The 14,468-nt window shown below is 37.3% G+C and overlaps 2 protein-coding genes across 2 annotated transcripts in view; one reads left to right on the top strand and one right to left on the bottom strand.

Annotated features, from left to right (window-relative positions):
• Positions 1-3,861: 3,861 nt before the first annotated feature.
• On the bottom strand, positions 3,862-6,218 carry LOC107558516 (kynureninase-like). The gene is made up of 4 exons (XM_016242170.1): positions 6,143-6,218; positions 5,800-5,885; positions 4,897-5,127; positions 3,862-4,263 (listed from the first exon to the last, which is right to left on the bottom strand). The coding sequence occupies exons 1-4, from the start codon at positions 6,189-6,191 to the stop codon at positions 4,141-4,143; spliced, it is 489 nt and encodes a 162-aa protein (XP_016097656.1). The 5' UTR covers positions 6,192-6,218; the 3' UTR covers positions 3,862-4,140.
• A 5,560-nt stretch (positions 6,219-11,778) lies between these two features.
• lgals2b (lectin, galactoside-binding, soluble, 2b) overlaps positions 11,779-14,468 on the top strand; it is a 3,117-nt gene continuing 427 nt past the window's right edge. The window contains exons 1-3 of the mRNA XM_016242169.1: positions 11,779-11,870; positions 12,666-12,745; positions 13,319-13,487. Coding sequence (XP_016097655.1) covers positions 11,868-11,870; positions 12,666-12,745; positions 13,319-13,487 — 252 coding nt within the window. The 5' untranslated portion in view covers positions 11,779-11,867. The remainder of the gene's footprint in view (positions 11,871-12,665; positions 12,746-13,318; positions 13,488-14,468) is intronic.

The raw sequence follows: 14,468 nt of genomic DNA, 5'->3' as shown, positions 1-14,468 counted from the left end.
TGTGTGTGTGTGTGTGTGTGTGTGTGTGTGTGTGTGTGTGTGTGTGAGAGAGAGAGAGAGAGAGAGAGCTCAAGGTCCCGGCTGGTTTTATTTCCAGCATGTCTTTTGATCTGTGTCTCAGGATGACAAGGTAAAACACACACAAACACAGCAAACGCAGTGATCAAACACAGCAGACACATGTAGCAGGAAATAAACAGAGAATAAGCCCTCCAGTGACACACACACACACAGACGCACCTTCTGCTCAGCAGGCGTGTGAGCTCCGGATGTTTCTTGTGATCGGTCAGTCTGAAGTCGCTTGGAGCCAAACACACGGGCAGATAAAAATAGTTTGAGATGTTTCGGTGTCGGTGTCAACAATCTGTCAGACACCTGGTTATGACCCCCATCACATCACATGACCATCACAGCGGCGTCAGGCCGGCCTTCAACACTCAACCTCATGACCGCACAAACCTGAGTGAGGTTATTTGTTCAAATAAGAATCTTTTCCACACAACAACAGTCATATCTGTCCCCAAAACATCATAAAAGCATATGAACACACCTGGTGCACTATAGGCCGATCCCAAATATTCTGAAGTCATGTGATGCTCTGTGTGAGAAACAGAACCAAATGTAAACCATTCACTGAAAATCTATCCCTTCTGAGCACATCTTATTTTAATTTCCTGCAACTGTGCAAGACTTCCGATTCATTAGCTGTTAAAAGTAAACATCCATAACAAAGCTCAGTAAATTATACAAACTAGTGTGTTTACGATTACAATACTAAAAAGTCCAATTATATGATTAAAAAAACACAGTTTGCAAAATCAAGCAGCATAACGGAGTGTTTTTGTACAGCTAAAATAACTGGAAGTGAATGAAACCGGAAGTCTCGCACATTCAAGCCACAAACTGGCCTCTTAATTAACTTAAAAATACGGATGATACTTTATGTGGATACTATATTAAGTCTTTACGTTTGCATTTGTTCTTTATTTATGCATATGTTTTGTTGTATTTCCCTGTCATTAAAAATAAAGAAAACAAATCGACCGTGCGTATGCTATATGCTCAACTCGCGCATGCGCCTTGTTTTTTTGTGCACTAATTAGTTGGTCCACAAGGTTGAACCGGGCTGTTGTTGAACACACTAAAGTGAAAAGATGAAACTTTCTAGTGCGCATGTGCGTGAAGCGCTTGTGTTTGCGCACGTTATGGGAGAAACAAACCTTTTCGAAACGCTGATTCAGTTGAAGCAATTGCTTCGCAAAATATTTAGCTATTTCGCTTTACTTGTAACGACCAGATGCTGGTGATGCCTGCTGGTCAAAACTGTGTAAATGCAGAAAAACACCTTTTACAAAGCACTTGCAAATATTGTATTGAAAGTGCGTAATCTATTATAGGCAATTAACAAATCATCAGATACTATTAACTATTAAGTGTTTGTATAATATGCGTTATTTTATTAATTTGCAGTGCTTGTTCTTTTTTGTTTTAATGAAGGTATTTGCTAAACATTATATAAATATATATGTATAACCATTTAACCACAGACACTGGTTCAATGCAGATCGCCCTCTAGTGGCAAACTATTGACATTTCAAAACATTTCGAGGCCTGGTTTACTGAAATCACGTGACTTTGTCGGTTTGCTACATGCTCAGCCCAAGTCCCTGCTTCAAAACCAGTGATTTGCAAAGGTTTCGAAGCGTCATGAAGCAAACACGCCACGTGTCATTAGTCGGGAAGTAACATATGAAACATTAAACGTGCTCAGCAGCGACACATCCCAAACATTTCATTTGTTCTCAATTATTCATTTCTTTGAAGGTTCAGAAGAGTCGTTAAAATGGAAATCAGCTCGCATGCTAACGAGCTCTTGCTATCTGATTTGGGACACATCACTGGAGCATATTAACAGATCACTGCACACTTCTCTCTCTTTCTTTCCTTCTTTCTTTGTCTACAAACCTCACAGAACTATTCAGATAAATACATCAAAATCAACATTCACATTTGACCTAATGTGGTGATTTGATCATGTATGTATTCCAATGCTAAAATATCTTTGTCGAATCTATCATTATTTGATATTATAGTTATATTATAAGCCTTTATTACATGTAACCAGTTAACTAGCGTTAGATTACAGTATAAGCTGCATTCCCTACAGCGGCGTCCTAAATCACTGACAAACTATCTATTTGACTATGGGTTAACGTTAACATTAACTAACCTGTGCAGCCTGGAAATAATACTTTTAGTCATCAAGGCTGCATTCAATTGTTCAAAAGTGACATTAAAGACATTTATAATGTTACAAAAGAAAACGCTGTTCTTTTGAACTTTCTGTTCATCTGTGAATCCTGAAAAATAAAATGCATCACGGTTTCCATAAAAATATCGTGCAGCACGACTGTGTTCAACATTGATAATAATCAGAAATGTTTCTCGAGCAGCAGATCAGCATATTATACTGATTTCTGAAGATCATGTGACACTGAAGACTGGAGGAATGATGCTGAAGATACAGCTGCGCATCACAGAAATACAGTACAGTTTAACAGAGATTCACATAGAAAACAGCTGATTTAAATTGTAATAATATTACACTTTTTTCTGTTTTTACTGTATTTTGGATCAAATAAATGCAGCCTTGGTGAGCAGAAGAGACTTCTTTCATAAATGTTTTTTTTAAATTGTACTGATCCCAATCAACAGCACCCACATCAACATGATTTCATGTTGATTTTAATATATCAGGTCCTAAAACAAGGCTAGCAGTGTCTCTGTGTGTTCTGCTGGTCTTGAGTGTTGATGTACGTGTGAGGTTTGAAAATCTTCTCAGTAACTCTCTGGATCACAGCCAGACCAGCACAGACCCAAACCTCATCCTAAAACCACAGTCGCATTTACTAACATACACCAAATCTGCTCTAACACATCTAAACCCAGTATTGAGCAGTACTTGTCTGACAGCAGATATCCTGGACGCAGACGGAGGAGGCTGCTCGTTACTCTAAAGAAGGTTAATCCATTTAACTCCTGCATATTGATATGCCAATTACATCTAATTGAGGAGGAGGCATCAGTCAAGGTAATAGTGCAGAAAGAGTGTCGGCGCGCATCGGGCCACGGGAACACGTGTAAGATCGTCTCTCCTAATTGGGCCGGAGCGACTCGGGCAAACGCAGTGAGCTGTGCGACTACAGACCAGACACATCCGTCAACAGCGCATCCCATAATGCACCTCACCTCCCCATGCTGGGCCTCGGCTGAGCGTGTCCGAAAATGATAAAAGCGAACGGGGGAGAGGACGGGGCGCGAGTGAATATTTAATCTGCAGTATTCTGTCTGGAAGCGGCTGGATCAGTGAATGAAGTGCAATAATTTGAAGTGTTAATCATTTGAATGTTTTTATATTTTTGCTTTTCATGTTATTTTTTGTCAATTTTTTTTTTTTTTTTTTTTTTTAAATGTCTATATAGTATTTATTCATTTTTATTTCTGTTCAGTACATCAAGTTACACTAAATGAAAATTAGTATTTTAGTATAATTCAGATATTATTATAGTTTTTTGTATTAATACCTTGAATTCGTTTTCCAATTTTCATGTAATTTAAAGTTTTAGTAATTTTGTTGTCTTTAATTTTTTAATTTTTATAATTTTTGATATTTTTCACATTGATATGTCGTTATGTAGTTTTTGTCAGGTTTAGTTATTTTAGTACATCAGGTTAAACTAAATGAAAACAAGTATTTTAGAATCTTTGAGATACTATTATAGTTTTTTATTAATATTTTGAAATAACTTTACATTTCAATATCAGTACAAACCAAACCATTTGAACGGAATTATTTGCTTGATGAACAAAGACTAATTTCTGCATGCATATTAAATCTATTTTTTAACTGTTCTACACAAACTCTATGACAGTAATTCAGATTAATGGCACAAAATCCTTTGAAATCCCTCAGATCATTAGCTGATGTGAAGAAAAACATTTATTGGCTATTTTGGAAACAATTGCATATAAAACTGATTCATCAGTAATGGACACTGATGCTCTCGTCGTGTTAACGAGCAGCTTCACAGAGCAACAGCAGCCAATAAATATGCTTCACGTTGCACCAATAGAATGTGTCTATTCGGCTCCGCTGGCGCTCAGCGCTGATCCCAGAGCAGTGATAAAGCGGTGAACATCGGTGAAGGAGTTGTAGAGCGGCACCGGAGCGACCCGCAGCACATTGGGCTCTCGCATGTCACACTGAAACACCAGACACACAACACACACTTACACACAGAGCCTCGACAGGTCTATGGGATCACTTCTCTAAAAGACAGTTTTGATTGTGTAAGTGGGCGGATCTCATAACAACGGTGTGAGTTCAAGGGACAGATCACCCAAAAATCATTATTCTGTCATCTTTGCAACACAGATTAAGATGTTTGTAAGAGTCTTCTGTCCTCCACTGAAAGTCCCAAAACTCTCAAGATCCAAAAACGTCATAAAAGCATAAATCCATAAGAATCGAGCAGCGGAAACAGATTTAATTCACATTTATAAAGCGGAGAGTTCCGGTGCTTGATTCTGATTGGCTGAGCCGCGTTCGAAGCTGTTGTAAATGACGCTACAAAGTAACACACACCTTTGTTTACGTTTGTGTGTTGCACAAACCGCTCAATTCTGACGGATTCGTTTTACGAGGCCTTTATGAGCTTTTCGGATCTTCTAAGTGTTGGTTAGCTGGATCTTCAACGGAGGGAGAGAAAACGCTCAGGATTTATTAAAAGTATCTTAATTTGTGCTTCAAAGATGAGGGAAAGTCATAGTGGTTTGGAACGACATGAGGGAGAGTAAATGATGACAGAATGTTCAGAAAAATAAAGCGGTACGTACGGCGACTCCTCTCTTCTCCAGCTCCTGAAACACGGCTCTGATTGGACGAGAGAAGCACAGAGACAGCTGGCAGCCTCTCTGCTCGGGGTCAGAGGGCGTGAAGATGTGAACCGAGGGTCTGTCGGGGTCTGACGGGTCTTTGGTGTAGTAATGTCTGATCAGATACTCCAGATACCCCGTCAGCAGCACTGACTTCCTCCTCAGATCCTTCATGCTCGTCCGGTTAAAAATCTGGGCAACAGAAAATCAATGTGTCAGATTTACAAGACGGAATAAAGAATGAGAATATATTCACCTTCATGAGTTATGATGACCTCGACATTTAGAATTCTGTATATAATCAGTGATATAAATAATGACGTTCCTGATGGGGTAATGTCAGTTTATTATTTTTTAGTTGATAATTTGTGATTTTATAGCACCACAAATATAAAACATACAGAAATGTTCACAAAAAAGTAAACAACGTAAACAAAACTTTATGTAACTTGAGTATCTTGAGTAACTAAGTTACTTGAGCTATTTTTCTGATGTTGTATAATGTTTGTGGTATGTTGTACGATGGTTGACGGTATGTTGTACGATGGTTTTTGGTATGTTGTACGATGGTTGTCATATGTTGTATGATGGTTGTAAATAAATTGTTGTCAGTATGTTGTACAATGTTGTATGATGACTGCATGTTGTATAATGGTTGTCATGCTGTACGATGGTTGTTGGTATGTTCTATAATGGTTGTCGTATGTTGTACGACGGTTGTTGGTATGTTGTACAATGTTTGACGGTATGTTGACAGATGGTTTTCGGTATGTTGTGCGATGGTTGTAAATAAATTGTATGTTGTACAATGTTGTATGATGGTTGTCGGTATGTTTTTATGAGGTGTGCTGTGTGATGTCTGACCTCTAGACTGGCCTGTAGTGGACACACCAGTAAAACAGGCTGATTGGACAGACGGAATCCATTAACACCAGGCTGAAGCTCCATTTCTGCATGAATATTCATCCATCAACATTCAAGTTTTTTTTAATTTTTGTATATATTTCAGATATACTGGGACTGAATTTTGACAAAAAACTATATCTAAAAGCATCTACAACATCTAAAGCTGCTTTGCAGAGTGTAATGCAACTACATAGGTGTCCACAGGATGTCAGCAGAGAGCAGGCCGTGAGTTCCCTCAAAACTTACAGTGATCATCATAATGTTTGTGTCAGTGACTGATATTCCAGCAGAATTCTCATACCGTTGTTCATGAGGAATCTGGTCTTCAGGTTGTGTCCCCACCAGCCCATCAGACTGACACACACACACAGACAGATACACACACACACACACACACACACACACACACACACTGCGTGAGCATCTCATGTGCTTTATTTCATCTGTAAGCATTATGATTTTCAGTTTTGTTTAAGATAATTAAAGCAACAGTTTTTAAATAACGAACGAATATGTAAAAGTATGGTTTGATTTGGGGTAAAAAGCGCCCCTGCTGTTGGGGCTAAAGGCGCACAGTTATTAACATGATAATTAATAAATGGCTGACTTTTTCATTTGTTGGCATGGTTAGATTCAGATGGTAAATATCATATATTATGTTGTGTGTCCATATTAGAGATAATCACCATGTTTAGAATGAAACCATCATATTTAAAAACATGATATTAATCATATGATATAATAAAATATAGTTTGCTGTTACTACTGTAAATATATATTCAATTATTATTGGTTCTCATTCAATACTTTCAGAATCTTTACTTATTAAAATGATTTTGTTTCAGTGTTTTAAACATATTTTATGTTTTAAACATTTTAATGACAGTATATTTATTGAACAATAAAATAATTATTTTATTTTTCAAAATAGTACAAACTTTGCTAAAGTGATTGTTTTGAACAAGTATTAACTTAGACATTATTTTAAAAACAGTATTTTAGCTGAAGTATTTGTATCAATACGCCTCTTGCCACCTCATACATTTATAAGATTTTTAAACAAAATAAACAACTTGAATGATTTATTTTCACACAATATATGTTGCTCCATTAATGTTCAATGCAACATATACATTTTTTTCTGCAATTATACATTTTAGTATAATTTTTAGCAACTATACACGCAGTGAATAGCAAATTTTTTTCTTGAGGTGCACTGTAAAACAATTCTGTAAAATTTACGGTAAAAAAACAACAGCTGTGGTTGCTGGCATTTTACCGTAAAAAATACGGTAGCAGCGTTTTAGGTTTTACGGTTTGAACTTAAATTTACAGTAAAATACCGTAATTTCATTAACTGATATAATGTTAATATACCAACCTATTGAAGTACTGAAGTCTGTTTTGTAGCTTTGTAATACACTGATAACCACTAAATGCAGGAGGTGATGAGAAAGTCACATGATGAACCAAAGCCCATCACAAGCAGCTTTTAAACATTATCATATATAGAAGCTGCACAGCGTCATTCACACAAACACTAAACACCATCACGGTAACACACATGAAACTGAAATAATGCAATAAACATTCATTTAACAACATTAGGTGTAACACACAACCCTAATATACAAAACTGATAAGAAAAAACTAAGAAGAAACATAGTTATTTCAACAAAAAAACATCACATTTGAAATGTAACGCAGGGAGTTATGGGAATGTCAATTTACGGTTATTCACTTTTGAATAAGTCTTTTTCACTTCCAAAAACGGTATACTACCGTAAAATTTCTCACATACTCACACACACACACACACACACTCACTCACTCACACATACTCTCTCTCACACACACACTCACTCACTTTCTCACATACTCACACACACACACACACTCACTCACTCACTCACTCACTCACTCACACACTCACACACTCACTTTCTCACATACTCACACACACACACTCACACACTCACTCACTCACACACTCACTTTCTCACATACTCACACACACACACTCACACACTCACTCACTCACACACACACACACTCACTTTCTCACATACTCACACACACACACACTCACACACTCACTTCCTGTTCATGATGAAAGCATTGAGCTCTTCCTCTGCACATGGACTCACTTCTGCTTTCAGTGAGAAACTAAACACGTGTAACGTGACCCTCACTGGACCTCAGACCCAGTCCATTGACTGACTGCTTTTTGTTGTTCTGTCTGATGCCTGGTTAGAAATCCTAGTTAGTTTTAAGTTAACCATCATAGCAGATGATTGTTTGTCTTTTGTTTTGGGCTTATAATATGTCATATTAACATCTGCTACAAACGATAAATTAAACATGTCTTTGAGTGTAAAGTTATTTTACAGTTATGCTGCCTGCACTTCATATACAAGATCAATGCAGACAACCATAATGAATAAGAAATTATGCAAAAAGTGAATTATGACTGAAGCATGTTGTAACTGTGAATGTTGATGATACAGCTGAGTTTGTAGCCTTTGCACTTTGTAAAGAACTGATGAAGAACAGCAATAAAGCTGGTCAGAAAACACAACTCATTTAGCTGAGATCCACTAATTCTCTGTGGAAGCTGAAGAACAGCAGAAGTACCAGAAAAAGTTACAAATGTAAATGTTTCTGTGTTTTTTCTGAATTTCAACAAATTAATTTTCCCTTTCAATGATTCTCTTCCTCTGTATTTTTATCTTATTTTCTAGTAAAAACTGTCTAACCATTCCTACTTCAAGACACAAGCAAAATGACTTAAGTTATTACTTCTTTAATAAATAAATAACATTAAGTGATTTTTGCTGTTTAGTTATGGCAGATATTTTTTCTTGCTTAAGGTATAAACTCACTTAATTTTGATAATTTTTCAGAAAACAAGTATATTGTGTAATTTTGCTTCTAAAGTAAATGTATCTTGATTTAGGAACATTTAAATATTTGTTCTGGAAATCAAGACACAAATACTAAGTATGAAAATCATGTTTTGCATTTCATTCTACACACAATTTATAATAATCCATAAGCAAAATGCAAAAAATAATCAAAAATTGCACAAAGTGGTTGTGTCTTAAAGGCACAGTACATATAAACGATAACTGTGATCGTAAGTAAACATACCTGTCTGCGAGACATTCAGAGGAGTCTACAGATGAAGGTTATGGATCGATCCCACTGCTGTTACAGATCATATCCAGAGCGCTGCTGTTCTCCATGTGAAATATTTCATTAAGTCCAGCTGAATGATCAGGACTAAAGATCAGTTCGCGTGACTGACTGAGAGAAAACACATTCGCTGATCCTCCTCTATACGGTGAGGAAATGTTCCCACTGGTTAATCGACGTGTGACAACAGCGGTAATACAGGTATCACCAGGCGTGGGGTTTGTTGGAGTTTCCTCTTTTCCTCGCTCTCATTCCTTTTAAATAGCCTAACTTAGAAACGCCTGTGTGCATTTTACTTTCACTTTCACATTAGCGGCAATTCTGCATCAATTGCTTGACTGGACAACAACAAACTCACTTATATTAAACATAGAACTTTTATTAACAAAACAAATAAAAAATACACCATGCTATAGCCCAATATAAAACAAATAAATTACACAGAGTTTAAATATAGTATATAGGAGAGCCTAGGGATGGTTGTACACTTCCAGTTTCTCAAATAAGGAACAAGTAAGAAATCTCCTAATTCACTTCACACTCTCTCAGTTTAGTCCTTATTCCTCATGTGAGGAAGTAGAGCCCCGTGGCAAACACAGCAGCTTAGAAAAACTCAATTTGAGGTAAGAAAGTAACTTTTTATACTTCATTTATTTTTGTGATGGCAGTCCTTGCTTTGTAGTTGAACTCATCAAAGTTAAATTATGTTTATTGTGAGTCTGTGTAGATTGTTGCAAGTTGTTTGTGCTATTAATGTTTTGGCTGTTAGCTGTTAGGTGAGCTAGTTCATGGCTACAAGACTCTGGGTTAGTTGTAACAGCAAGACAACTAACTCAGATGCCTAGGTCTTGGAAGAGAAAGACAAACCAAGGGGTGTACTCTCAGTGTTCAAGTGTTCAAGTTCAATTTTATTATGGCCAATTACTATGAGTGACATTAACAAACATGCGCACACACACACACACACAAAAACAAACACACACACACAAACAAACACACATACACCCACACACACACACACACACACACACACACAATGTCACAAAGTTTTTTTGCTTGCACATTTAATTCTATCTTAACACACAAACAAACACACACACCAATTATGTTGAAAAGTCAGTGTTGAATAAAAAGCTTTCAAAATCCATTTTTGTCATAATGCTTATTGCATAATGTTAAATCTCACCCCAGGGTATGTTACAGCTAACTCAGACTATGGGGTGAATTGTAACATTTCACTCCTCGTGTTTGAAACTAAACCGTGCATTTTCTGTTTGCGCTGCAAAGATAACGGCTGCATCATTTAATAGCAGACACTTGTAACTAGTTTGAATCACATCTTGAACACACTGGCTTAAAAGAATTCCAAGATACAGACAAAAATGTAAAAAAAAAAAATTTTACAACCATCCCCGGTCTCCCCTGAAAATCAGCAAACACTGTGGAACCAAATAAATAAGAAACAAATGTTTAAAAAACCTCACGAAATCACCTTAGATAAATGGTCTCTAACTGAACTAAATTATTTTTATTACTATAAAAAATCAAAACAAAGCGGTAACACCATCAACACACTACCGCAGCAAGCCAAATCCTCTACAATGAAACAGCTACTACTGACGACACACACACACACACACACACACACACACACACACACACACAAACACACACACACAAACAAACACACAAACAAACACACACACCAATTATGTTGAAAAGTCAGTGTTGAATGAAAAGCTTTCAAAATCCATTTTTGTCATAATGCTTATTGCATAATGTTAAATCTCACCCCAGGGTATGTTACAGCTAACTCAGACTATGGGGTGAATTGTAACATTTTACTCCTCGTGTTTGAAACTAAACCGTGCATTTTCTGTTTGTGCTGCAAAGATAACGGCTGCATCATTTAATAGCAGACACTTGTAACTAGTTTGAATCACATTTTGAACACACTGGCTTAAACGAATTCCAAGATACAGACAAAAATGTAAAAAAAAAATTTTTACAACCATCCCCGGTCTCCCCTGAAAATCAGCAAACACTGTGGAACCAAATAAATAAGAAACAAATGTTTAAAAAACCTCACGAAATCACCTTAGATAAATGGTCTCTAACTGAACTAAATTATTTTTATTACTATAAAAAATCAAAACAAAGCGGTAACACCATCAACACACTACCGCAGCAAGCCAAATCCTCTACAATGAAACAGCTACTACTGACGACAGAAGAAACCCAACATTTGACTGCAACCACCACTGAAACAACAATCAGCATCAAGATTTTAGGTGAGGGAAATTATACATCAGATTTTAATAATGTAATCATTTGTTGTCTTCACTGGTTCATTTTAAATGGGCCTGCAGTGTGACAAATGAAACTGGAAATGTGCACGTAATTAATCTGCAATTAGCTCAGTGATGATTAGAGACGGAGTATAACACGTCACCACAGCAGCAGATTCCTGTTTCTGGACAAAAATCTCCATTAGCTGAATCAAAACTTTTATTTCATTGTGTAGATTCCCAAAAAACATTCTGAACATCTGTTTGTATGAAAATAAGCTCTTTAAAGATGTGTGGACCGTCGAACAGTGCTGTGATAATGTCAAGTTTCTTTGGGCCACTGAGACGAAATCAATAAGTCTACTCATGATGGTATCTCAAAGATAACCGCGATATTGATTCGGTCAGTGAGTGTGATTGGCTCAGCCGCGCCACTCTGCTCTGCTCCTATTGGCTGGAGTTTCTGGATCCGCCTCCTGGGTTTATAATGAGGGGCGGCAGGTGAACAAAGACACACAGCTGCAGCTCCACCAACTCAACAGGATGGTGAGTGACATCACTTCCTTTCACTGGCTCTGTATTCTATCCTGTTCTATTCTATTCTATTTGTGTTGCTCCGAGCGTTTGTGATGTCGTGTTGAATCAACAGCATGCTATCATCTAATTTCATGATTTCAAGGCATGAAAAATAGCCACAAAATACTTTTCTCCAAGCCGTACAGCTGAATCTCTCTACAAACGATTACGCTATAAAAAATGCTGGGTTGTTTCAACCCAACTTTGGCTCAAATTAGGACTAACCCAACTTTTGGGTTAAAAATTTAATGTAAAAATGAACCCAACGGTTGGGTTAGTCCATATTTGACCCAAAGTTGGGTTGAAACAACCCAGCATTTTTTTAAAGTAGAGTGTACACATATAACAAAGCCATCTAACCTATAGAATAGCATCTGGGAATGTGACACAAATCAAACCGATATTTGATTTTCTTCAAAGTCTCCAGCATTCGCCTCACTCCGTATCCATCAATTAGTCAGAAAAACGTGTTGTTTCAGGGTCTGAATGTTGGATTAAATGGATCAATGTTTGCTCACTGGGTCTTCCTGTTCACCTCTTCATGACTTTATCATCAGAGGTTTATTATTAACGTTGTTCCTCTCATCGACAGAATCGCAGGTTAAACAGTAGTTTGATCTGAGTACATCATCACTGAAGGATAAAGAGCATGTGAACCTCTCACAACTGTGTCCGTGTCTTATCTTATCAATTCTATTGTGATTGCAAACCCACCTGAGAGTGATGTCTTGAATCGTTCATGGTGTTGTCCTCCGTCTCTCTCAGGTGTTCACTATAAAGGACATGAGCTTTAAGGCCGGGATGGAGATGAAGGTCACTGGAAAGACTAAACCAGGCTGTGAAGCGTGCGTACATCTGCTTTTCAACCTTAACGATACAAGGATTTTAGTGACTGTTCACCGTTCACACTTAGTTCTGTTCAGTCTGTTTTAAATCTGTTTGTGTGGAACATAAAACACCTCAAATCAGCCTCGAAATCAGTCAGCAGGCTCACTATACAGACAGAAGCAGTTCAGCTCGCCAGGTTTTGTTCAGTTTTTAAATATTGTGTGTGTGTGCGTGTGTCTGAGTGTCAGTGTGTGTGTGTAAGTGAGAGTGTGTGTGTGTGTGTGTGTGTGTCTGAGTGTCAGTGTGTGTGTGTAAGTGAGAGTGTGTGTATATATGTATAAAACGCTTTATGCAATACTGATTTCTGCAATTAACAGTGTTATAATCACAGTAACAGTGTTAATGTTGTAAAATTTTGTTTAGTCCAGTTAAATCAATAAGATTACTAAATATGAATAGTCTTTTAAACCCCAACTGAGCAAACCAAAGGCAACAGTGACAAGAAACCACTTTTGGAACAGGCTTATATATTATTTTATGCAAAGAAAATGAGCATGCGTGTCTCCAACCGTCCATCTCTCTGTCCTCAGGTTCTCCATCAACATCGGTCACGACGCAGACACAGTCGCCCTTCACTTCAACCCTCGCTTTAACTCGATGGGTGACAGCAACGTCATCGTGTGCAACTCCAACCAGGGCGGCTGGGGCGCCGAACAGTGCGAACCCTGCTTCCCCTTTCAACAGGGCGGAGAGTTCAAGGTGAGCGCCGGTGACCTCTGACCTTTGACCTCGCCCACACCGCGAACAACTCTAACCAGCAGCGCGGTCATGCATTCATGAGTAATCAAAAGCATTTAACAATCACATGTTAATCTAGCAGTGTTCTCTTTATTTGACCTTTTTGTGCTTCACAAGATTCTTTACTTTCATCTTTCTGGACTCCTGACATTTAAAAAGTCTAAATCTGGCATCCACACACTTAGCCGTCGTCATTTATGCTGCTTCAGATCAAGCTTTGTTCAGTGTTAAACCTCAGTTAGTCCTTTATCTGTGTTCTTTGACCAGTTCCCCAGTGATTCCTGTATCTAGGTTAGTTGCCCGGCTTTAGTCTTTTGACAGATTACAGTAACTCAGACACAAAGAGTCATAAAGCGTCACCCTTTAAGCTTTAAACCGCCCGCCGCTCAGAGGTTTGAGGATGAATTATGCTTCAATCACACACTTACAACAGCTTCTCATGTACTCTGTCTTAAAATGTCACTGCATTAGATCACAAGTGTCAGTTACTATAATGAAAGATGAACAAATCGCACAATTCTGACTTTTTTCTTGCAATTCAGAGTTTCTCACAATTTTGAGGAAAAAAGTCAAAATTGCAAGATAAAAAGTTGCAATTACTCTATATGTGTGTGTGTGTGTATATGTGTATATATATATATATATATATATATATATATATTTTTTTTTTAGGAATGGAATTCTGATAATAATGAAAAACTGAGAATTCTGTGAGATTTTTTTTCTTGCAATTCCAAGTTTGTCACAATTCAGTTTTTTTTGTTTTTGTTTTCCACCACGTAATCAATTTCTCTCAATCATCTATATCTCATACATATTCTCATATATCTCATAATTGGAGGGGGAAAAAGACCAAATTGTGAGTTATAAACTCTGAATTTGAGAAGAAGAAAAAAACCTGTCGCAATTAGCTGATTTTATTGTTTTATCCTGCGTTAGAAA

The sequence above is a fragment of the Sinocyclocheilus grahami genome, unplaced genomic scaffold, assembly GCF_001515645.1.
Source record: "Sinocyclocheilus grahami isolate Dianchi unplaced genomic scaffold, SAMN03320097.WGS_v1.1 scaffold647.1, whole genome shotgun sequence".
NCBI lineage: Eukaryota > Metazoa > Chordata > Actinopteri > Cypriniformes > Cyprinidae > Sinocyclocheilus > Sinocyclocheilus grahami.
This window is presented reverse-complemented; position numbering and strand designations above follow the sequence as displayed.